The 23457-nt window shown below is 40.6% G+C and overlaps 1 protein-coding gene across 1 annotated transcript in view; it reads left to right on the forward strand.

The window, feature by feature from the left end:
- Window positions 1-23457, forward strand: part of LOC121869468 — a 97891-nt gene that overhangs the window by 7724 nt on the left and 66710 nt on the right. Inside the window, exon 2 of the mRNA XM_042370821.1 lies at window positions 14118-16412. Within this exon, the coding sequence (XP_042226755.1) occupies window positions 15495-16412 (918 nt within the window). The 5' untranslated portion in view covers window positions 14118-15494. The remainder of the gene's footprint in view (window positions 1-14117; window positions 16413-23457) is intronic.

The raw sequence follows: 23457 nt of genomic DNA on the forward strand, positions 1-23457 counted from the left end.
AAACGAAAGGAAGTAAAAGAAAAACTGAAAACAGTGAAGGAAAGTGAAAAAGAAAAGAAGATTAACAACTCCGGGATCAAGAGAAAATGACAAATCCGTTAATAACTATGGGGTAATATCTGCACTTCCTGGAATGTCTTCTCTTGCTGGAATGTCTTCTCTTGCTGGAATATCTGCACTTCCTGGAATGTCATCTCTTCCTGGAATGTCTTCTCTTGCTGGAATATCTGCACTTCCTGGAATGTCTTCTCCTCCTGGAATGTCTTCTCTTGCTGGAATATCTGCACTTCCTGGAATGTCTTATCTTCCTGGATTGTCTAATCTTCCTGGAATATATGCAATTCCTGGAATGTCTTCTCTTCCTGGAATATCTGCACTTCCTGGAATGTCTTATCTTCCTGGAATGTCTAATCTTCCTGGAATATATGCAATTCCTGGAATGTCTTCTCTTCCTGGAATATCAACTCTTCCTGGAATATTTCATGTAATACCCGACCTTCTAGGGAAGCTTTCATTCCCGGGAGCACCTCCATTCCCTTTATTATCAATACACAGAGGCTGCTCTTCTCCTCCTGGACTGCTCACACCTCCCTGGAACATTTCCTGGAATATCAATAGTGCCTGGAACAGCGACAAAGGCTCTAGGAACAGTGGCTTTACCCTGGATTCTCCCTCTCACGTACCATGCTGTGTGGGGATGCAATTGCAAGACGGAATCTCTCATTTCATGCAGATTGTTGCAAATTCGGTTTTCCTCTTCCACTTCGTTGTTGTTTAATTGTTGTGTTTTGGTCTTCCTGTTGCCAATTATTGTTTATTTAATTTCCTGTTATAGATTCCGCTATCATTATTGCAACACTGGTTTAGTGTGGTTATTCTTGCATTAACTATATCATTATTGCAACACTGGGTTAATGCTTGTTATTCATGCATCCGATATCACTATTGCAACACTGTTATTCTTGCACCAGACATCATCATTATTGTAACACTTGTTTAGCACAGGTAATTTTATCATATTTTAGAATTAACCTGGATTTGATGCCCATATATGTCAGGGTTGACGTGGCTGTTTCATTTGCAAGTGTAAAACCTAAGAGAAGAAGAACATCCACACACACACACACACACACACACACACACACACACACACACACACACACACACACACACACACACACACACACACACACACACACACACACACACACACACACACACAAGTCTAACCTCACCACCAACACGTCAACAAAACTCGTCATTCATGTTATGTTACAACTCGTTACTCGCTCACAAAAGACGCCACGCCCCGCCAGCCTCTCAGCGTCTCCTTTGCCTATTCATGAATGACCTTTCTTACCTATCATGGTTTGAGAGGTCATGCGCTCTCTCTCTCTCTCTCTCTCTCTCTCTCTTCTTGACTGAGGCGAAGGAATGATGGATGAACAACCTTGCAATAACAGTGACAAAAACTGTAGAGACAAGAAGTGGGCGTTTTGCACTGTGATACAAGATGGCGCCTTGGATAGGTGGGAAGGTAAACAAAGTGGTGATTATATCGACTGTTTACCTGTATGTGTAAACAAAACATCGACACACTGGGTGCACAATCGTGAACAAGAGCAACGAAAACTCAGGTCAATAGTGATGTAACCTTCTACTTTTGAACGGAGAAGCAAGATAGAGTTGCAGTTGATTGCAGGAACAGCGACTAACACTCCTTGATGGTGTAACGAGAGAGTCAGAATGTGTGTTTTTACTCTCACAGTAACGTGAAGATCAAAGAAAAATCAGATGAAGATCAGGTGAAAATTGAGTGTAAAACAATGCAGTGACTTTTAAAGCTACACACACGTACAGTAAAACGAAGCCACTAACTTATAACGAATCACAACAATAACAAAGACTCAGCCGACGGGGGACAAGGAGAATAGGTTTGAGTCTCTTCAGAATCAAGATAAAACAGGTGTGATGCAGGTATTATACTGGTGTGGTATTCAAACATATTGATAAGTTTTAGGAAGTGAGGAAGTTTTACTGAATCAAGAGATCAAGGTAGACCTCCAATTAGTACTGTAGAATGTGCGAGACTCAACAGAACGATAGCGAAACAAGGACTCTATAGCATCATCAATAACATACAAAGAAAACAAAGAAACTGGGTGGATACAATGCAACAGGTAATTAAAAAACAAAAACAATTACTAAAGAACTAGGATGGTTTATGATTCAACTCCAATTAACAGGTAATAAAAGGTGATACATAATTTAGAGGCCTATAAACTATAAGATAATATTCATACAAGATCCATTTAAAACAGTGAGGAGGTTTTGCTTCTTGAATCACCCAAAATCAAGGTGATAAATCCAATTAACGGGTGCGTCGGTAAACCAGGTGTTAAATCCAATTAAAAATACACGTAAAAGGGAAATTAAACTTTTCTGGAAAGATTTAGGAAGGGAGGAAAATTTTTTTTATGTGACCCATGGATCATAAAAGGTGACCAGTCTAATTAACAGGTGCGATAAGACAAACTGGTCACGATGGATCCGTTTAGTGAGAGAATATTAACCCGATCATCCCCCAGACTCAGGTGACACCTCCAATTAGCAGGTGAATCAGGTGCGTAAGATGGGTTGAATTGCGTGCTGAAAGATATGCCAACAAAAACCTTTATAATCAGTTTAATTACTGAGATGATTTAATTACGTGTTTTTAGGTCAATAGAAAATGATTAATTTATGGAGGTAATGAACAGCAGTTATTATTATTATTATTATTATTATTATTATTATTATTATTATTATTATTATTATTATTATTATTATTATTATTATTATTATTATTATTATTATTATTATTGCTATTGTTATTGTTATTGTTCTTGTTATTGTTATTATTATTATTCTTGTTATTATTATTATTATTATTGTTATTGCTCTTGTTGTTGTTATTCTTCTTCTCATTATTATTTATTACGTTTTGATCTAAAATTTTTATCTCCCATCTAATAATTAAAGTCACGGTAACAGAAGCATTAAGTCTGCAGATTGGCTTTTAAAATAACATTTTTGATTAAATTCATAGAAAAATATAAAACTTAATTAAAATTGATGCATATATATATAATTAAGTTTTTAAGAGGAACATTATAAAAGTTCCTCTATGAAAGTCTTCTAGTTACTGTACCTCGAAAGTAGTACTGATCTTATATAGTATTTCAGTAATTATTATTGTATGAAACTGAAATTAATAAGAGATCTCAATATTATTTTTGTTTAAGGCTATTATTTACCTCAACTTTTGCTACGTTTCAAATACACGATTTTTTTTATATAATTTGTTTGTTTCTTTTTGAGTATCAGTTTTTATTTAGGTTATTTTCTGTAGGTTACTGTTGTGCTCCTGGCCTTACTGTTATGCATGTAGCCTTTGTCATGCATGTAGCCTTTGTCATGCACGTAGCCTTTCTGCCATGTTTTAATTCAAGATATAACTGTAAGAGATTTTAGAAACAGGCTCTTGACCATTCCCTAGAAATGTTTTGTCAAAAAATTGGCGAGTTTGTGTGGTTTACTGAGTCGTGTGAAGCAAGCGTGAATGGAAAAGTCTCGGTCCACGGAGGGAGAGGTGAGGAGGGGGAGGTGAGAGGGAGGTGAGAGGGGTAGGAGGAAGGGAGAGAGAGAGAGGTAAGAGTAGAAGAGTGGTTCAGGATAAGGGGAAGGAGAGAGAGGGAGGGAGAGGAAGGGATGATAGGAATGGGAGAGAAGAGTAAACAGTGGGAAAGGGATAGATAGAAGAGAGAGGAAGGGGGAGGGAGAGGTGGGAGGGGGTATAGTTGAGAATTAGTGAGAGAGGAAGGGAAGGGAAGAGAAGAGAGAGAGGGATAGAGGATACTGAAAGGTAGAGAAGATCGGAGAGTGAAAGAAGGAATAGAAAGTGGGTGAGATGAGGAAAAGGGGGAAAGAGAAATGATTGTGGGAGGAAGAGAGAGAGAGAGAGAGAGAGAGAGGATGATGTAAGGTTTGTTCTCACTTTTTCATCCTTCCAGTCCATGTGTCGTTCTCTCCCGAGCTGACAATTTTCCTCCCAGACAGACAGAAACGAGGCGGAAAATTCCCTCTTAAGACTATGTGGCTGAGACTTACGAGCTGAGACACAGGGGGGACCACATTCTCAGAGGCTCCTACGTAGAGAGAGAGAGAGAGAGAGAGAGAGAGAGAGAGAGAGAGAGAGAGAGAGAGAGAGAGAGAGAATATGCTTTTAACGCGTCAACTTAAAAGATGGAATTCTCAAAAGGTTTCTCAAAATGAATTTATTTTCTCGTAAGTGTAAACATGATATAAAGATGTACTTAATTGGTTGTTTGACAATTTAAGGTGAAATATTTGAGGTAGAAAAAAACACAATGGGATTAAAATTACCCCGAGACTCGACCTTAACTAGATAATGTTGTTTTTGTTGTTGTTGTTGTTTTTAGTAGTAGTTTTTTGGGACGAATTTAATGGACTGAGTTGTCGGAAGGATTCTTCTTCTTCTTCTTCTTCTTCTTCTTCTTCTTCTTCTTCTTCTTTTTTCTTTCTTCTCTTTCTCCTCCCTCCCCTCTCTTTCTTCCCTCTCCCTACCACCTCCGTTGCTCTCTCTCTCTCTCTCTCTCTCTCTCTCTTCACCTCATCCCTCCCTTCTCTCTCTTACTTCCCTCTCCTCCTTCCCTCTCTTTCCCTCCTCATATCTCTCCTCCCTCTCTCCATCCCACTCACCGCCTGTGCGTTATCGTCCCGGCCAGGTTCGATATGCGACTCCCACTCGGTTTAATATTAAGGGGATTCGAACCTAATACTCTAATGGAATATTGAACCCATGGGCCTAGGAGCCAAGCCCTGAGGTTCACTTATGACCCCTCCCCGACTCCCCACCCTCCTCCCCGACTCCCCTCCCCCACCCTCCCTCCCCGACTCCCCCACCCTCCCTCCCCTGACTCCCCAACCCCTCCCCGACTCCCCCCCCTCCCTCCCCGGAATCCCCACCCCTCCCTCCCTGACTCCCCACCCCTCCCTCCCCGACTCCCACCCCTCCTCCCTCCCCGACTCCCCCACCCTTAATCCCTCCCTGACTCCCCAATTCCCTAAGATAACTTGACATGTCTTGACGGTGATCTCCTCCGACAAGCATTCACCCTCGCCACAAACCTTGCAATTACACCCGGAAATAACCCATCAAACGCTTACTACAAATTCCATCCATAGCCAATCAGATTAAAGCTTAGCACACAAGATCTTTTGTGATTGGTGGTTAGCGTTTATTCTAAGCGAAAGTTCAGGTTACAGCCAATCAGATTAAATGTTTACATACAAGAACTGTCGTGATTGGTGCGTTTTAATATACGTTGATTTTGATATACTCAGAAGGTTCTTGTGTGATGTATTTAATTATTTGTGTCTCTTCTTCAGTTCTTGTAAAATTAAGTAGACATAATTAGGTTATGACGTCGTGTTAAGTATTTTTATTAATTTGTTGCCCAATACGTTAATTAAGGAGGTAACAGCAGGTAATCTGTCACTTATTACACCTGTGAAATTGTCCCGGTTCATGTTGTATATAGGTTAGGTTAGGTTAACTTGGCTAAGTTTGTTAGGTTAGGTTATGTTAGCTAAGTTTTGGTTAGGTTAGGTTATGTTAGCTAAGTTTTGGTTAGGTTAGGTTATGTTAGCTAAGTTTTGGTTAGGTTAGGTTATTTAGGAAAGATTTGTGACCATTTCGTTAATCATTACACTGAACCTAACCTAACCTAACCTAACCTAACCTAACCTAACCTAACCTAACCTAACCTAACCTAACCTAACCTAACCTAACCTAACCTAACCTAACCTAACCTAACCTAACCTAACCTAACCTACAGCACAACACATACACAACAAGAAGTACACAATTATCACAGGTGTTTTGCAGATTGTCTGAGAAGGGCAGGTAATTATATATACTTACATTATAAGGAAAATACGATAAATTACCGACCTCGAAATAGTCATTGAGCTATGTATGTATGTATGTATGTATGTTTTTATGTATGTATGTATGTATGTATGTATGTATGTATGTATACTGTAACAAATACGGGTATAAATGGCCAGGATTCAGGTTATCGAATTACCTAATGTTTATGTGAACACTAATTGCTCAGTGAAGTGTTCGTCCATGGAATGTTTACCGTGCTAATAGATCCGGGTTGGTTAGTCGATTAGATACGGCTCGTGTGTGTATGTGTGTGTGTGTGTGTGTGTGTGTGTGTGTGTGTGTGTGATGATGGTTTAGCTGTGCTGTCCGTGGCACTCCTCCAACATTACAGGTCTTATACATACTTCATGTTAGTCCCCTGCCAGTGAGCACCGCATCGTGTCCTCCTGAACTAAACATTTACATAACAAAAACCTAACATTCTATTATTCATGTTATATAAGAGTTACCATTGTATATTTTAATAACAGTTCCCTTAATTAGTAAGTTAATTTTGCCTACGTATCCTTTATGTTCTGCTCTACGTATTTTTTTATGAAAGCCTTTTTATGAGTTTTTAAATATTAATGTTGACACACGCACACACACACACACACACACACACACACACACACACACACACCACAAATCACCTTATCTCTCTCCCTGCATCTTCTATCAGTCACTATCTAAGTAATTCTCGCTCATTAGTCGGCATTAACCACCTCGTTGCACCTGCCAATCAACGAGCATTGGCTGACGATGTTGCCAGAGGAGCGAGAATACTGTTTAACGATAGGGTCTATTGTTGCCAGAGGAGCGAGAATACTGTTTAACGATAGGGTCCATTGTTGCCAGAGGAGCGAGAATACTGTTTAACGATAGGGTCTATTGTTGCCGGAGGAGCTAGAATACTGTTAACGATAGGGTCTATTGTTGAGGAGCGAGAATACTGTTTAACGATAGGGTCTATTGTTGCCGGAGGAGCGAGAATACTGTTTAACGATAGGGTCTATTGTTGCCAGAGGAGCGAGAATACTGTTTAACGATAGGGTCCATTGTTGCCAGAGGAGCGAGAATACTGTTTAACGATAGAGTCTATTGTTGCCGGAGGAGCGAGAATACTGTTTAACGATAGGGTCTATTGTTGCCAGAGGAGCGAGAATACTGTTTAACGATAGGGTCCATTGTTGCCAGAAGAGCGAGAAATCACATTCACCACATAACTGAGTTTGACAGAAGGAATTTGTTCAGGGTTTACTACAGGTTATTAGGTCGCCAGAGAGCTAATTTCCCACCATTACAATTGATGGAGTTGTCAGTGTCTCAGAGATGCTACATCATGGAGTTGCCAGGGCGTAGAGGCTTCAGTTACTGTTGCATTTATCGAAGTTGCGATTCTAAGACTTATTCATAACATATAACACCAGAGGGAAGACGACTCAACTCACAGCCTTGCCAGAGAGAGATGAAGACGCATGAACCACAACTGACAAGGATGACAGATGAAAGATATCCTCAGAAAACTTCAATACCTGGCGATAGGAAACACCAACTTGACTCCTCCTGTCCTCCGAGGTTATTGCCAGATGATAGATGACCCAAATGAACTGCATTATGACGGGGTGTCAGAAGAAAGACGATTTATGTTGACGCTAATTGGAGCTTTGTAATGTTGTCTTGTGTTCCATGTTGTTAATTTTATATTTTTGAGAGAGGATGAAGGGCTCACGGGAAGGTTAATACCAGGTGTTGTTTTTGTGCCACAGGTGGGGGTAATTATTTTGGTGTATGATGCTTATATCTTTAAGATGTATTTATAGAATGTCTTAACTGGGAGACGAACTGTTATTATTATTATCATTATTATTAGTAGCAGTAGTATCTTATTAGTGTGATTATTATTATTATTATTATTATTATTATTACAAAACCACTAATGACTCCACCAGCTCAGACAGTGTGAGCTGCTTAACACAAATATCACCAACATGCTGTCTCAAAATAATGACGTTATCAGTTACAAATTCTACTTATATATCTATATTTCAATGCCCTCCCAAAATACCACTTACATTAGTTCTTGACATGATAAATTCAGTAGTGCCCCGACGCAAGCACAGGGGCCACTTTATTACTTGGCACCCCTCCCCCAGCCCCTCACCACCTGGCATCCTGTGTGAGGTAGAGTGCCAAGGTGTTCAATACAGGTGTGCCGGTATAGGAGGAAACTTAAGATGTTGTGTGGCGTTTCCTTTGCCTTTATTGATGAGTGAATGAAGGTACTCGAGAGGTCAATAATTATAGTAGTAAGTTATAGTGAGTGAAGAATTTAAAATGAGTGTTCGGAGGGAGGTTATACCACATCAGCAAGACTAAATATACGAGTATAACCAAACCGAAGAAAAAGATAGAAAGGGGGAAGAGGTAAAGGAAGAGAGAGAGAGAGAGAGAGAGAGAGAGAGAGAGAGAGAGAGAGAGAGAGAGAGAGAGTAAAGACAATATGTTAAGTGTGACCTTTGTAATGCCTTAGTGGGAGTGGGTCAATTAAATACCTTTTTATATCATCAGTTGGACAGAAAAACAATTCTACACTAGTAAAGAAACGGATAAACAGACCTACGGATCTCAGTTGCTCATCGTATATTAATTCACAAATGAGAAAGTATTTATCAGGTCTCGTACTTAATAGGTGGATCAGATGACACCACCAGCTGGAACTTAATGATCTACAAAACACGTAATTAATGTGACACAATCTGAGAGCACAAACGTTCACAGTTAATTATATTCAGTTAAGCAGAAACTGTAATTCATAATTCTTCAACATTATCAACGTAATGTAGTATAATTGTGATATATGAGTAATGTGATTTTGATGATGATAATTATTATGTAGGAAAATTGTGTTGTCCAGTACGTCGAGAAATATGATATGACTGGACATTTACAGTATAACGAAGCATTGTACTAAAGTTTACAAAATGTAGAAGGTCATTTGTTTATTTCTAAAATCCTGTGATACATTTAGGGTTCTCGAATAAAAAAATATGACCTTGTATAAAAAAAAACATCAACTCGGGCAAACAACTATTTTATATTCCTGAGTTTGGCCGTAAGAATTTCAATCCACTTTGGACAACCACAAACACCAGCCCCGAGGGACCATCACCACCACTACCACTTCTTCCTGACGGCGTTGGGAAGGAGAACACAATCCCCTACCACCACCCTTGTTTTTTGTAATACCTATACATATTTATTCAGTTCCCAGGATGCACAAATATTGGGTTGTATTCGGAGAGCAACAGGTAAGTGTTGTGGTTGTGAGTTTTACGGTGTGGCTGTAACTTCATGTTTACTTCCACTGATGCTGCTGCTCCCCCTCCCTGGACTGTTCCTCTGTGCCTGCCTCTCCCATAACGTGTCTCTCTGTATTCGTGAGGCGCTGCAATTTTCTCTCTAACTCTTAAGATGCTGTTTGTATCTTTATGAATTCTTGTATTTTTATATTTGTGGTCTACTGAAAAATTTATTTAATACAGAATAATTAAGTTGGCTGTATCACATAATCAACACTGTAATCCTGAAAGAAGCAACGCTATGATGTTTCTAATTCTGTAACCTGTATGTTGGTGTTTCATGTGCACTATACTATAACTGTATCTTACCTGAAATACAGCATGAGAAATACCATCATGCTTTACTGTAATATTGTTGCAAGTAATATTACACCTAACTGTAATCTTCGTGGAATACATGACGGACATTACAGTACTATAATACAAAATATATCAGCTGGGTAGATATTTTTACAGTATATTTATCTCTTAAAATCACTCTTATATGAAGAAGTTTACATTGTTTTAATTTTACAGGGAATTATACAATATTTTAATGTCACTTACGCTAACCTCATTACAATATCCTCATGACACACACACACACACACACACACACACACACACACACACACACACACACACACACACACACACACTGTCAAGTCTGCATCACTTACCATCATTTGTCTTGGCTATCTTATTATCACCTTTTTTACTGACTGATATATCCGCTGATAGATTTTTTCTTCTCCGCGCCCTCGTACAGGTGTGTTTGAACAGGTGTAGTTGAAGAGGTGTGTGGTTGAGTAGGTGTGATCGAACAGGTGTGTGGTTGAACAGGTGTGTGGTTGAGTAGGTGTGATCGAACAGGTGTGTGGTTGAACAGCTAATCCTCTTCTAATCCACCTCCAAACCACCTATAACCCACACCTAATCATTGAGTAAAAACAGGTCAAATTACCTAGAGCGACCTAACCTAACCTTTCCTCACCTCTGCTACCGAATCGAACCCGTGTTCTCAGGTTACAAGCCGAGTGTTGCTGACCTTTCACGATGCAGCGTTAAAAGTGGTGAGGTTTGTGATCACGGAATATTTTGACCCTGTAGTGACTTATGACTCTAAAGTCTAAACCAATAGAAACCCACTTGAACCATTTGAACCCACTTGAACCATTTGAACCCACTTGAACCATTTGAACTCACTTGAACCATTTGAACCCACTTGAACCATTTGAACCCACTTGAACCATTTGAACCCACTTGAACCATTTGAACCCACTTGAACCATTTGAACCCACTTGAACCATTTGAACCCACTTGAACCATTTGAACCCACTTGAACCATTTGAACCCACTTGAACCATTTGAACCCATTGAAACCCCCTACGAAACCCCCCTAAATCAATTGAACTCCTCACTAAAAACAAAATCTAATCAACCTGGCTTCCCTCGTGTGCCTAGTCCTATAGTGATGAGTCCTGCCTGAATTAAAGAAAAGAACTTCACGTATTTCTTATGACCCTGAGATTAATTCGGGGTAAAATTACGTCCCTGGAAAACCTCGGTGGCTGATTGGCTGACAGACTACATCCGGCTCATTTTCGACTCAGCACAGATCCTCTCATTATTATCTGGCTGGCCTGGTGTGTGTGTGTGTGTGTGTGTGTGTGTGTGTGTGTGTGTGTGTGTGTGTGTGTGTGTGTGTGTGTGTGTGTGTCTGTGTGTAGGTACCCTGGATGGGTTTTTTTAAGAACTTGGGGTTGAAATAATAATAATAATAATAATAATAATAATAATAATAATAATAATAATAATTTAATAGAATACTCACAGAAATTTTCCTCCATTACCGTCTTAAGTTTTCCTCAGTGAACGCCTACACTGGCATAAGAAAGCCAGGGAAGGAGTTCATTTTTTGAGAACTCTGAAGACCGTAACCTTAACTTAAATATCAACAGTCTCCCGTTACAAACTTCTCCTTCCGTTCTTCCTTTCTTCCTTCCTTCCTCTTTCTCTCCTTCCTTCCTTCCTCTTTTTCTCTTTCCTTCTTTCTCTGTTCCTTCCTTCCTTCCTTCCTCCCTCCCTTCCTTCCTTCCTTCCTTCCTCGCTCCCTCCTTCCTCGCTCCCTCCTCCCTCCCTCCCTTCCCTTCCTTCCTTCCTTCCTCGCTCCCTCCCTTCCTTCCTCCCTTCCTTCCTTCCTTCCTTCCTTCCTTCCTTCTTTTTCTGCTCCTCCTCCTTGCTGTCGAAGGTGAAATAAAGGTTCATGATGATCACTTGACTAATATATCTTTTATCTATCTATCTATCTATCTATCTATCTATCTGTTAAAGACGTCTTGTTATAGCCTTCACCATCCACGTTGGCTTCTCAGACTAAATTTGCAAAGTTTTTCCACAGTTTTTTAATTTTTTTGTGAAACTTAAGTTGAGAGTTGTGTTGCCGGACAGAGTTACATAATTGTGCCTAATTATCTTAAGGTAACTTTTAATTTCTTCTTGTTCTTGTTCTTGTTCTTTTTTTATTATTTAATTTAATTTTGTTTTAATTTTGTTTCTTCTTTTTTTCATCTGTTTTATTTGGTTTCAATTATTTTTATTTCGTTTATATTTTTTCGTTTCTTTCTTCTTCTTTATTTTCTTCTGATTTGTTTTATTTTCTTGTTATTTTACTTTTTCCTTCATCATAAATATGGAATTATCTCTTAGATAAAATATATATACATTATGTGCGCGCGTGCGTGTGTGTATATGTATGTATGTATGTATGTATGTATGTGGACAACATATGGTTAAACTTCACCTGGACGCATTCTTACAGAGACTAGAAGTTGCCTCCCTACAGTGTAATTGCCTTCGGAAAAATGATGGCTGCATAATCTGGTGTTTATACTCACATTTTCTGGGGTCATTGCCTTTAAGCCCCAGCACTTGTCTCCGTTGCAACACCTGTAAATAATATTGAAAAATCAGATTCTACTTTGCCTGCAGGGAGTTTTCACATTGTTTGTTAATATAATGATAAATATAGCTGTCATATCATATGTATGTAATTCAAAACTGTGCTCCAACCTTTCTCTAGCCTTTGGGAATGAATGGTATACAAATTAGGGAAGATCTTTCTTTGTTCTACAGCATAACATTCACGGGTGTCCTCTTGCTGCCATTTTGACAGTAAATGAATTTCGCGGTCACATGACAAACAAACTATAGTCTTTCGTATATAGGCTTTGCCTGGGTGTTAATCGATTTGCCAATCGTGTTCCGTGGAGTAGCCAGTGCTGTTGGCGAGTTGTCCGGTCTTCTCGGACTGTTCCTTGACACTGGGTCATGCAACTCGTTAACTTAGGGTGTGGTTGTTGTGTTGGCGACATCTTCTACACCTTAAACAAATTCACGCCTATATGGTCCTTGGGCCGGCCATCCTCGTTACACGAGGGGCAGTTCTGCAGTCCGAAGGCTGAAAATATACATTGGACAAAAATGACTTATTACATACAGAGACATGGGGTGGGTGGGTCGTTTAACAAAAGCTTTCATTATTAAAGAAGAAGGGACATGAATTGAATATACAAAGTATTATAGTTTACAGTTGATGGCCCGGGCCTGGGCTGGTCATGGAGACACCAGGTGGTGTGGTGTTCACGTGGTGTAGTAACTCGTCCTCGGGTGTTGATATGAAGGACCTCACGTAGTCATGGAGACATCGGGTGGTGTGGCGTTCACGTATGTATGTATGTATGTATGTATGTATGTATGTATGTATGTATGTTATCTCCGGCACTTATAAGCAGAACTCAATTACTCATTATCTCCCAATACTTACAAACAAAACCCAAATTTTCCTAATGTCTCCAACACTCGTTCCTAAAACAACCATTACCCCAATTTCACTCAGATTATTGACTACCCCTATTTTTTTTACACAAGACAACCATCCCAATTACAACCAGATTATTGAATGTCCCTATTTTTTGGGGGGGGGTTTAAGTCAGGTATGTAATTTCAGTCAACCAATTACAAGTTGTGAGGGTTGGGTATCTGTGTATGACGTTCAACTGTATTTTGCTGTTTCAATCAACATGCAAATGACGGATTAGACTGGAAATGTAATCGGATTGAAAGAGTATCAGACAAATCTCTATTATTACTACTGCAGACAGTGTCCTATCATTGGCGTTATATTTTGCTAGGGGCGACAGACAGAGACAGACAGACAGGCCGACAGACAGGTAGGCAGACACAGAGATTAGTACATTATATTGTGTGAACTGTCTTAACTTATGTTGTACGTGTTCCTGCTCTGGGTAGGTTAAATACTGTATATTGTTACTGATTTAATTATAAGTTTAACTGTTGTTTTGTCAACGGCTAAATTCTCGAACTGAGTAAACTTCCTATTTAGATATTTTGTCATTATTGTTTCTTGTATTCATTGTAAATAGTTTATATTATTTATATTGTTATTTTATTTGTTGGTTCTGCTTCACCAATATCTGAGGTTAACCAGTGTTTGAAAACGTTACATGATAAACAGTTACATTAGCTGAGAACCCAACACAAGGAGAGTTAACATAGCAAGACATAGACACAGACATATAATCCATTTAGCTGCTCATGTTTTTGTTTCCTGTATTTGACGTCTGTCTACTGTACCCACAGACAAACAGACAGACAGACAGACAGACAGACAGACAGAGAGACAGACAGACAGACAGACAAAGCCCACTGTCATTAATTTTCATATATTGTAATTTATATCTTTTTTATTTGTTTTCCAGGACGTTGTTGGGGTCATGACCAGCCACTGAGTATAAGAGGCCACGTGTCTCCTGGCGGTAGAAGCAGGATATCTCGTTCCAGACCTTTGTTCCAGATACACAGAAGAAGAGAAAGAGGAGAAAAGGTTTCCAGGTCATAACGACAAGGCTAATTAGAGGTTCAGGCTACGGAGGCCTTGTTAGAGCTTGGACGTGACTCAGCAGGAGAGAGAAAGACCTGCACCTCAACAACAACAACAGGGAGAAAATTTATAAGTAAAATACTCAACATCAGGAACCAAGATTAATACTTTTCGATTCCTGGAATGAAAAAGTGATCAGAGTTCTAGTTTTACACCGGAAGCCTAGTACTGAGGTGTTCAAAGTGCACTATGTGATCTATCTCTTGAAAAGTATATGCAGTTAAATGATTGTTACAAGGTCTCAAAAACATTTAACACTTCAAGTTACTTTTAAAGTGATTTTCTTAACCATCTCACTTATAAAGTTTTGTGATAACTAAAGTGTAAAATATCCAAATCAATATTAGTCTTGCAACGGCCCCCCCCCCAAAAAAAAAAAATTAAAATAAAAACTGATGCACTTAATGTGTTAGTCAAGATTATGTAATATAACCCGTAAATAAATCCAGTTCCTCTTAACACGGAGTAACAGTGAAGGAATCATTAAAGTCATTTTCAAGTCGTGGCAGAAGTAGATGGCGAAGAAACTTGCCAGAAATTATTGAGAGAAAAGTTTTGGTGGGTGGTGTTTGTAGCACCTCAAGGCTGCCTGAGTGTGACCAGCCAACTCTCTCTCCCGTGATGGTAGTTGGTAAATAGTCGGGTATTTAGTGAAAGAACTGAAACATATACTAGACTTTTAAACTGTTCTCTACACCATTAAAACTTAAAGACTGATGCCAATTCCCACGTGAGAATTTAACTAGTTGATACAAAAGTGTACTTAAGCGTTAATTATGATAAAGAAAATACAAAACTTCGGTATATTTCGTAAGTGTTCGTGTGTAAAAGTGTACGAAAACTTATCCAAGAATCTATTGAAGAATTATAATCAATATGGTTATATAATTAGTGGAGAAAACACGTAAAGATTATAGATGTTTATATATTACTGAAGATATAATAAAGTTCATAGTGTAGAGACATGAATACTACAAACTAGTGAATATGACCCGAAGAAAACAGAAAAAAAGTGTCGTTACCTGTAGTGTCGTGGAAGAAGACTTGAATTATGAGAAAATGTCTTAAGCGGTGAAGAGTGATGATGGCAGGACTTACCTCAGGGGCTCTCCTCGTCACCACCGGACCAGCGCTCACCCTCACTGGTCCTTATCTATATTTTTGGGTAAAATCATGAATACTGAACAGATTCCCAATGAAGAGCATCGCGGCTGTAATTAGAGACCATTGGCTTAAAAATAAGATGAGGGGTAATGAGACGGCGTCGCCCACTGCCCTGACCTCTTTCCTGGAGGAGAGAGAGTCAAACAGCAGTGTGCCGAGGATGGATGGCGTGCAGTCTCAGATGTTTGACAGCGGGGGGCAGGAGGACATCAGCCTACCGTGGGGCATCATGTCATCGGCGAGTAACAGCGTGGAGTGTGTTTGGTCCGGCTACGATAGCAACCACACGGATGACCTGACTAGTGATATAGCATTCCATTGTAACGATATGTTGGAGGAGGTGACCCCTAATGTCTCCTGCTGGGTGACGAGTATGAGAGACTGTATCAGAAGTGACGAGATGTTACTGCCAGACGAGGTGTCCAATCACATGTCCTCGGTAAACTCAGACTTGTTGAACACGACGTGGACTCATACGTGTTTATCTTGCTTTCGTGAGAACTCCACCTCCAGCTTCTGGGCGCTCAGATTAAACACGAGTGAGAGGTTCTTTTCTTCCTTCTTGTCCTACGGTAGCGAACTCCTATGCTCCTTCGGGTCATGTTCATCCACCCTATGTGATAACCTGACAATCAGTCCCTCATCCACATCCACCTCTTCCTCATCCTCCTCTCAAACCTCATCCAACACATCGTTACCTATCCTACCCGTGCCATCCTTACAGCCTTCGTCAGGGCCTTCGTTGACTCTCCACCTCATGCAGTGTAGGATTCCAGAGGCGTTCCAGTTCGACGGTCACTTGTCGTTTAACCTCACCCAGAACGACGATCTCTTCCTCAACACTACTGCAGGAGGCGACGACGAGGAGTACGAGTATGACTTCTCCTTCCTCTTCCTGGCCATGTTCATCCTGGCTGGAGGCATTGGCAACATCCTCGTCTGTCTGGCGGTGAGTCTCCTTGTTGTGTTGTTTGGGAGAGAGAGAGAGAGAGAGAGAGAGAGAGAGAGAGAGAGAGAGAGAGAGAGACCATTGCGTCACATATCTAGGTCATTGTATCATGTGTACAAGCTATTGTGTCAACTATACAGGCCATTGTGTCATGTATACAGGCCATTGTGTCAAGTATACAGGCCATTGTCTCAAGTATACCGGCCATTGTCTCAAGTATACCGGCCATTGTGTTAAGTATACCGGCCATTGTGTCAAGTATACCGGCCATTGTGTCAAGTATCCAGGCCATTGTGTCAAGTATACATTGTGTCAAGTATACACGCCATTTAATCGAGCATAATGAAAGGGATATTTTACCTCGCCAAATTCACCAAGCACTTACTCTCCCCTGGTCATTTCGCTCTACAGTCCCCCCCAAAAAATCGGAAATTGTAGGTGGACGGATTTCCAACATTTCTTTCCCCTGAAAATTCTTCCTTCGTTACCTATTCCACCTGCAACTTGCAACACGGAGGGAGGGGGTAGGGGGGGGGGGAGAATAATGGACCACTGATTGACCTTGACATTAGTGCATAGATTGCGATGTTCGTTTGGGTGATTGTCATTGTGGGGCTTAATTTTGGGTGGATTAATTCTATTTTTTTCATTGGTAAACTTTTTGAAAGGATTTAAATGGGTTTTTTTTTAAGCTTTGGTGGATTTTTTTGGGGTGTGTGTATTTCTCTTCCATTCCTCTCATCTCCTTTCTTACCTTCCTCTCATATACCTCTCATTTTTCTCCCATTTCCCTCTCACAGCCCTCTCATATACCTCTCATCACCCTCCCACAGCCCTCTCATCTCCCTCCCACAGCCCTCTCATATACCTCTCACATCTCTTTCATTTCCCTCCCACAGCCCTCTCATATACCTCTCACCTTCCTCTCATATCCCACTCACTTCTCTATCACCTTCCTCTCACCTCTCACCCAACCAAAGTATTTTAATAAAATTCCACGGCGTGATAACTTGCATAGCGAAAATGTCTCAAATCAGTTAAGTTATTTTCATGTATATTTTTTGTCTGGGGTGAGGTGTACCAGGTGTTTGTTTGTAGTGTAGGTTTTCTTGTTTGGTTTGTGTGTAAAAGTGTGTGTGTATGTTTGGAACGTGTGTGTATATTATTTGTGTATGTTTGGAACGTGTGTGTGTGTATATTATTTGTGTATATTGGTGTAGATGTTTGTAAGAATAATATGCGTGTGTATGTATGTATGTATGTATGTATGTATGTATGTATGTATGTATGTATGTATGATTTTGAATTAATGAATGTATAATAATAATAATAGTAATAACAACAACAACATTACGTTACTCTAGGCTCCGTATACAACACGTAACAAACATCAACAGAGAAACAGGTCCTAACAACAGTGACAGAAATATCATGTAAACCTTCCCTCATCCCTAGTTAACCTTTGACCTCTCACACACAACACCAAAGACGATGAATAAAATAGTCCTAATAGCAACTCGGAAATAGGGTGTAAATAGCTTGCCCCCTTCCACTCCCTGTAAATGAAAACGTGTAGTGTGTTTTCCTCCTTCTCTGTAGAGCCGTGTGCTGTTGAAGAAAGCCTCTGCCCCCGCCCCGTGAATTAAGCTTATTCTCGTATATGATTTCCTTAAACAACATCCAGACGTTATTATATATATATTGTTAGTAATGAAAGTCAAGTGAGGGAGTTGACTGATGGTAAGAAGATTTAAGAGTCACTTCTCGGTAATGTGACCAGAGTTTAGTATTGTGTGTGAGCAGTCAAAGATGTGTCCTATTTGACGTGGGTGTTATATATGTGTGTGTGAATGTGTGAATGTGTGTGTGAATGTGTGTGTGAATGTGTGAATGTGTGAGTGAATGTGTGAATGTGTGTGTGAATGTGTGTGTGTATGTGTGAGCGTATGGTTATGTGTGTGTGTGTATGAATCTGTTTGTGTGTATTGGTATGTGTTTCTCGTATTAATACATATGTGTTGGGTTAGTTTAGGTCTGATTAAATTAGGACCGCGGTGGTAGAGTGGACACAGCTGCCGTCTCCTTTTCCGGGGGTCGGTGGTTCGATGAGCTCTCCCAGTTCACCCAGATATAAATGGACTCCTATGTTTCCAACTTTGGTACCGAGGGCAGTCATGTCTTTGGGACCCACTTTCTTTTTAGGTTAGGTTAGGTTAGGTTAGGTTAGGTTAGGTTAGGTTAGGTTAGGTTAGGTTACGTTACGTTACGTTAGGTTAGGTTAGGTTAGGTTATATTCGTATAAGTTTAGTTAGATTATGTTTAGAGTGTTTGATTATCAGGTGAAATAAACAGGGTCTTAAAACCTTCATGAAATTTGGCTTCGACCCCACACAAGGCCTGTTAGAGCCATTACAGCACAAGTATGAGGTTTGAATTGATCATATGCTGCGTCAGTGTTGCTTGTTGCCGCCCTGGACGAAATAGATTCTCTTACTAATTAACTCAGTCAGGGGTCAGTGTTGATGAAGCCACCGGATACAGCTCACACAGGTAAGGCTGTTTTGGTTATCACATTAATTGTTTTAATTAAGTTCTGGAACTCTTTAAGTGGCAGGGCTTCATGTAAAGACAGACTTCTTGCTGTTTTTCCTTTATTGTCGAAGCAGCTTTATACACAGCAATAGTCTGAGGGAATAAATTATTAATTCTCTCTAGGGAAGTGTTGTGAATACACTTTCAGAGAACACTTGAGTGACCTGCTCCTCCCTGTTCAAGTGGTAAGATTCTGCTCCCTCCTCTAGGCGTGAGAGAGGCGTCAGCCGGCTGTTTGGTTACTCAACTGACCTGCGCCTGATCTCGGAGATAGTTACAAGCTCAGCCGATTATTATCGTCAAATGATTGATTCATTGTTGAATAACTTGGTGAATAAATTAGTGTTATTCATTTGGGTGAATATTTATATAAAGTAAAGGTGCTGTTAGAAGGCAATGCCCCATGTGCGAGTGTCCTGCGGCATCCAGCGACCACTTGAGTAAACACACTACCTTGGTGTAGCGGACAAACATATGTGTTTTCTTTGACGTTCCCGACGTAGTATAGTTGTTTGTATACGTTTAAGACGACAGATGACCTACCTGCTACCATACACATAGTAAAACTCCATTCACCGCGGTCACAATATCCCAAATCAGAGCTAAACGGGAGTCGTATCTCTCTCTCTCTCTCTCTCTCTCTCTCTCTCTCTCTCTCTCTCTCTCTCTCTCTCTCTCTCTCTCTCAGTACCCTAATCTGAACCCCAATAAATTCGTCTCACCCACATTCTGAATTCTTCGTCTTTTTGGATCCATTTTTTTTCTTGTCTTGTCCCTTTGAGGCTCTTACCTTCACCTGGCTGAGAGGGTCCAGGTATACGACATTATTTTCAAGAGCACAGTGACCTCTTGCTATTGTGACTGACCCACGCACTCACTGGGTTGGTTGACTCACTCCACGCACTCTTTGGGATGGTTGGCACACTCCACGCACTCACGGGTGTTGGTTGGCTCACTCACTCCACGCACTCAGATGGTTGGCACACTCCACGCACTCACTCAAGAAGAAGAGAGTAAACTGTTATTAATTTTTTTTTCTTTTTCCTTTATTTTGGTGGGGAAGGTTTTTAGTGTTTTCGGTTTTGAGAAACTCCCCAACAGTTTTCCTTTCTTCTTCTCACGCAGTTGTAGGTTCTTGAGGAAATTCTTCAGTGACTGGGAGAATAATGTGTGGATATCGGAGTTCTTGAACACAGTCCCTCGTGGGTAGGAGTTAACCTTTGAGGTGTTGACGTATTTTCAAGAAGTCTTTCGCAAATTTGATGGGATGGTTGGGGGAGGAGACCATGAATTTGGACTTCATCGTCGTCTTTATTTTATTCGTCTCCATTTTCATCTTCATCTTGAATTCTTCTTCTTCTTCTTCATCTTCTTCCTTTGCTTCATCTTTATTTTCTTCTTTCTTCTCCATTTTCTTCTTTTATTGATGCAAGTTCTAAAAGAAATCTCTGAGACTCATAAAAGAAAACCTCGTCAGGTACTGTTGATGTACCCAAGATGTGTTCACAGTGTTCTTCTGGCGACATCAGAAACTCCTCACACACACACACACACACACACACACACACACACACACACACACACACACAGAGCTACAAGACCTCGTCAGTTTATTGATCCAAGTTCATGAAGAAATCCTCCTTAGACACAAAAAATAAACCCTTGAGAATTAAAAAAAAAAAAAATCCTCAGCTAGGGTAGGACTGCCCATGGAAGCCTCCGGTGCTCTTCAAGAAATTCTAAGGTGACTTTTAGAAGCTTCCCACTAGAGCTTCGAGGACCACTATGAGCGCCAACCTTCCCCTTCTGGATGACCCAAAGCTTGTGGCATCATCTTCTTCTGCTGCTGAGTAGGAGAAATAAGAAGTACAGGAGCAGGAGGAAGAGGGAGAAAGGGGAAGAGAAGGAAAAGACGGAGAAGGTTCCTATGTCGTCTGATACTCAACCACAAAAGGGAGAATCCAATCTTGGCAGGAGCTTTTGGTAAAGAGGGAATCTGGAATAAGTTTCGCTGTCAATCTTCTTTTTTTTTCAGTTTCTTCTTCCCTAAAGGTGAAGGGGGTAGAGCCTGTGTCTTCGTTTACGGTCAGTAGATTAAACAGATCGTGAAGCTAAAAGATCCTGCACTTGTATTGAACTTAAGGTGTTCCTGTGTGTGGGGGGGCTGAGGGAGATCAATAATGCAACATTTTACTCTCAGAAAGTCTAGTGTGTAGAGATGAATGACTCTCTCTCTCTCTCTCTTCGTCTTCCTCACTTCCTCCCCCCATCTCCTCTCTCCCCTCTTCCTTACCTTTCCTTACTTCCACTTCGTTCCCTTCCTTCCTTCCTCCTCTTCCCCCCCTATCTTCCTCTTTCCTCCCTCCCTGTAGGTAGTAGGAAGTAACAAGCAGCTCAGCATCAAAGGTCTGGCTGGGAGGATCACCTTTCAAAGGTTGACTGGAGTAACATGGATGAGTTGTGAAGGCCGGGCGACACACACCTGGGAGAGAGAGAGAGAGAGAGAGAGAGAGAGAGAGAGAGGAATAATGCACTTCACTGGACAGGGGAAGGTAGATATGGTGGGATAAAGAGAGAGGGGAAAGATAGAGAGGAAGATAGAGAAAAGCACCTCAAAGGACATAGGAAGGGAGGTACGGAGGATGAGAGAGAGAGAGAGAGAGAGAGGTATTAAGATGGGATTGGGAGAGAGAATGAGGGGCAGTAAATGACAGGGAAAGACACACACACTGGCAGGAGGGAAGTAACACACACACACACACACACTGGCAGGAGGAAGTAACACACACACACACACACACACACACACACTGGCAGGGAAAGTAACACACACACACACACACACACTGGCAGGAGGAAGTAACACACACACACACACACACACACAGGAAAAGTACACACACACACACACACACACACACACTGGCAGGAGGAATAACACACACACACTGGCAGGAGGAAGTAACACACACACACAGACACACACACACAAACACACACACACACACACACAGACACACACACACAAACACACACACACAGACACACACACACACACACACACACACACGAGGTAAATCTTACTCATCCTTTTCAAGAGTAATAGACTGAAGCCATGCGATTTCAACGGGTTTAATCTCCCTCTCACTGTCTTTCTCTCTGTCTTTGTATATATATCCCTTAATGCATTTATATATATGAGGTCTATTGTATGCCTATTACGATCTATATGTTTTGTATGTATATCTGTGTTTGTGGATATATGCATGTATACAGGTGAATATTCATGTACATACTTTAACTACAACAAAAATATTTCTTAAAATCTGGGCACCCAAACCTAACCCTACCCTCCCCCCCTCCTCCTCCTCCTCCCACAGGTCACCGAGGTCACTGTGAGCTAGGGAGAGGTCAGGTCTTATTTTCTAATTAACCTCACCTTACTAATTATGCAGCAATCATTAAATCCATGGTGTTAATTAGCATAGTTTCACCGGGTTAATGATGGATGCCAGGTATATATTATACAGTATATTTTTTAGTGTTGGGGTTCGTATGGTAATTACGAGGGCCAGGTAGGTCATCCTCTCTGAAGGGCCAGGTAGGTCATCCTCTCTGAAAAATTTTGGCTACTGTTACTATTTGTGATGATAATAATAATAATAATAATAATAATAATAATAATAATAATAATAATAATAATAATAATAATAATAATAATAATAACCATCACCACCATCACCCACATCACCTGTACCACTCACCATCACCACTATCATCAACACCACCATCACCACTCACCATCATCACCATCACTCACCATCACCATTCTACTGAGAGGAAAAATGGCTAAGGAAAATATATTGACACAAGCTCTCTGTGACAGTGGGAATTGACTCAGTAGATAAATGAACAATTAAACAAACGGAAAAATAGCTGAGTAAGATTTGTTTGTTTAGAAGAGGTTGTTTGAAAGGGGTGGTTGGAAAGGGGTTGTTGGAAAGGGGTGGTTGGAAAGGGGTTGTTGGAAAGGGGTTGTTGGAAAGGGGTTGTTGGAAAGGGGTTGTTTGAAAGGGGTTGTTTGAAAGGGGTGGTTGGAAAGGGGTTGTTTGAAAGGGGTTGTTTGAAAGGGGTTGTTTGAAAGGGGTCGTTTGAAAGGGACGTACGGGAAGCCTAAATTACCTATCCATAATCCTTGACGGTGATTGGATGAAAACTTAATGAACTTGACGCTCATTGGACGAAGACACTTTAATCATAACAATAACTCGACGAGAACTCACTCACCCAGACAGTGATTGGACGTCAGAATAGGTATACATCTACTCTGATTGGACGTGAGAGAAGTTATATCAACGCTGATTGGGTGAAAATCCAGTGCCCTTGAGACGCTCACTTAGACGAGGATGCAATAATCTTGACACCTGCCGGATAAAACACAGGTGTGTGTGTC

The sequence above is a fragment of the Homarus americanus genome, unplaced genomic scaffold (genome assembly GCF_018991925.1).
Source record: "Homarus americanus isolate GMGI-L3 unplaced genomic scaffold, GMGI_Hamer_2.0 scaffold23578, whole genome shotgun sequence".
In the NCBI taxonomy this organism is placed as follows: Eukaryota; Metazoa; Arthropoda; class Malacostraca; order Decapoda; family Nephropidae; genus Homarus; species Homarus americanus.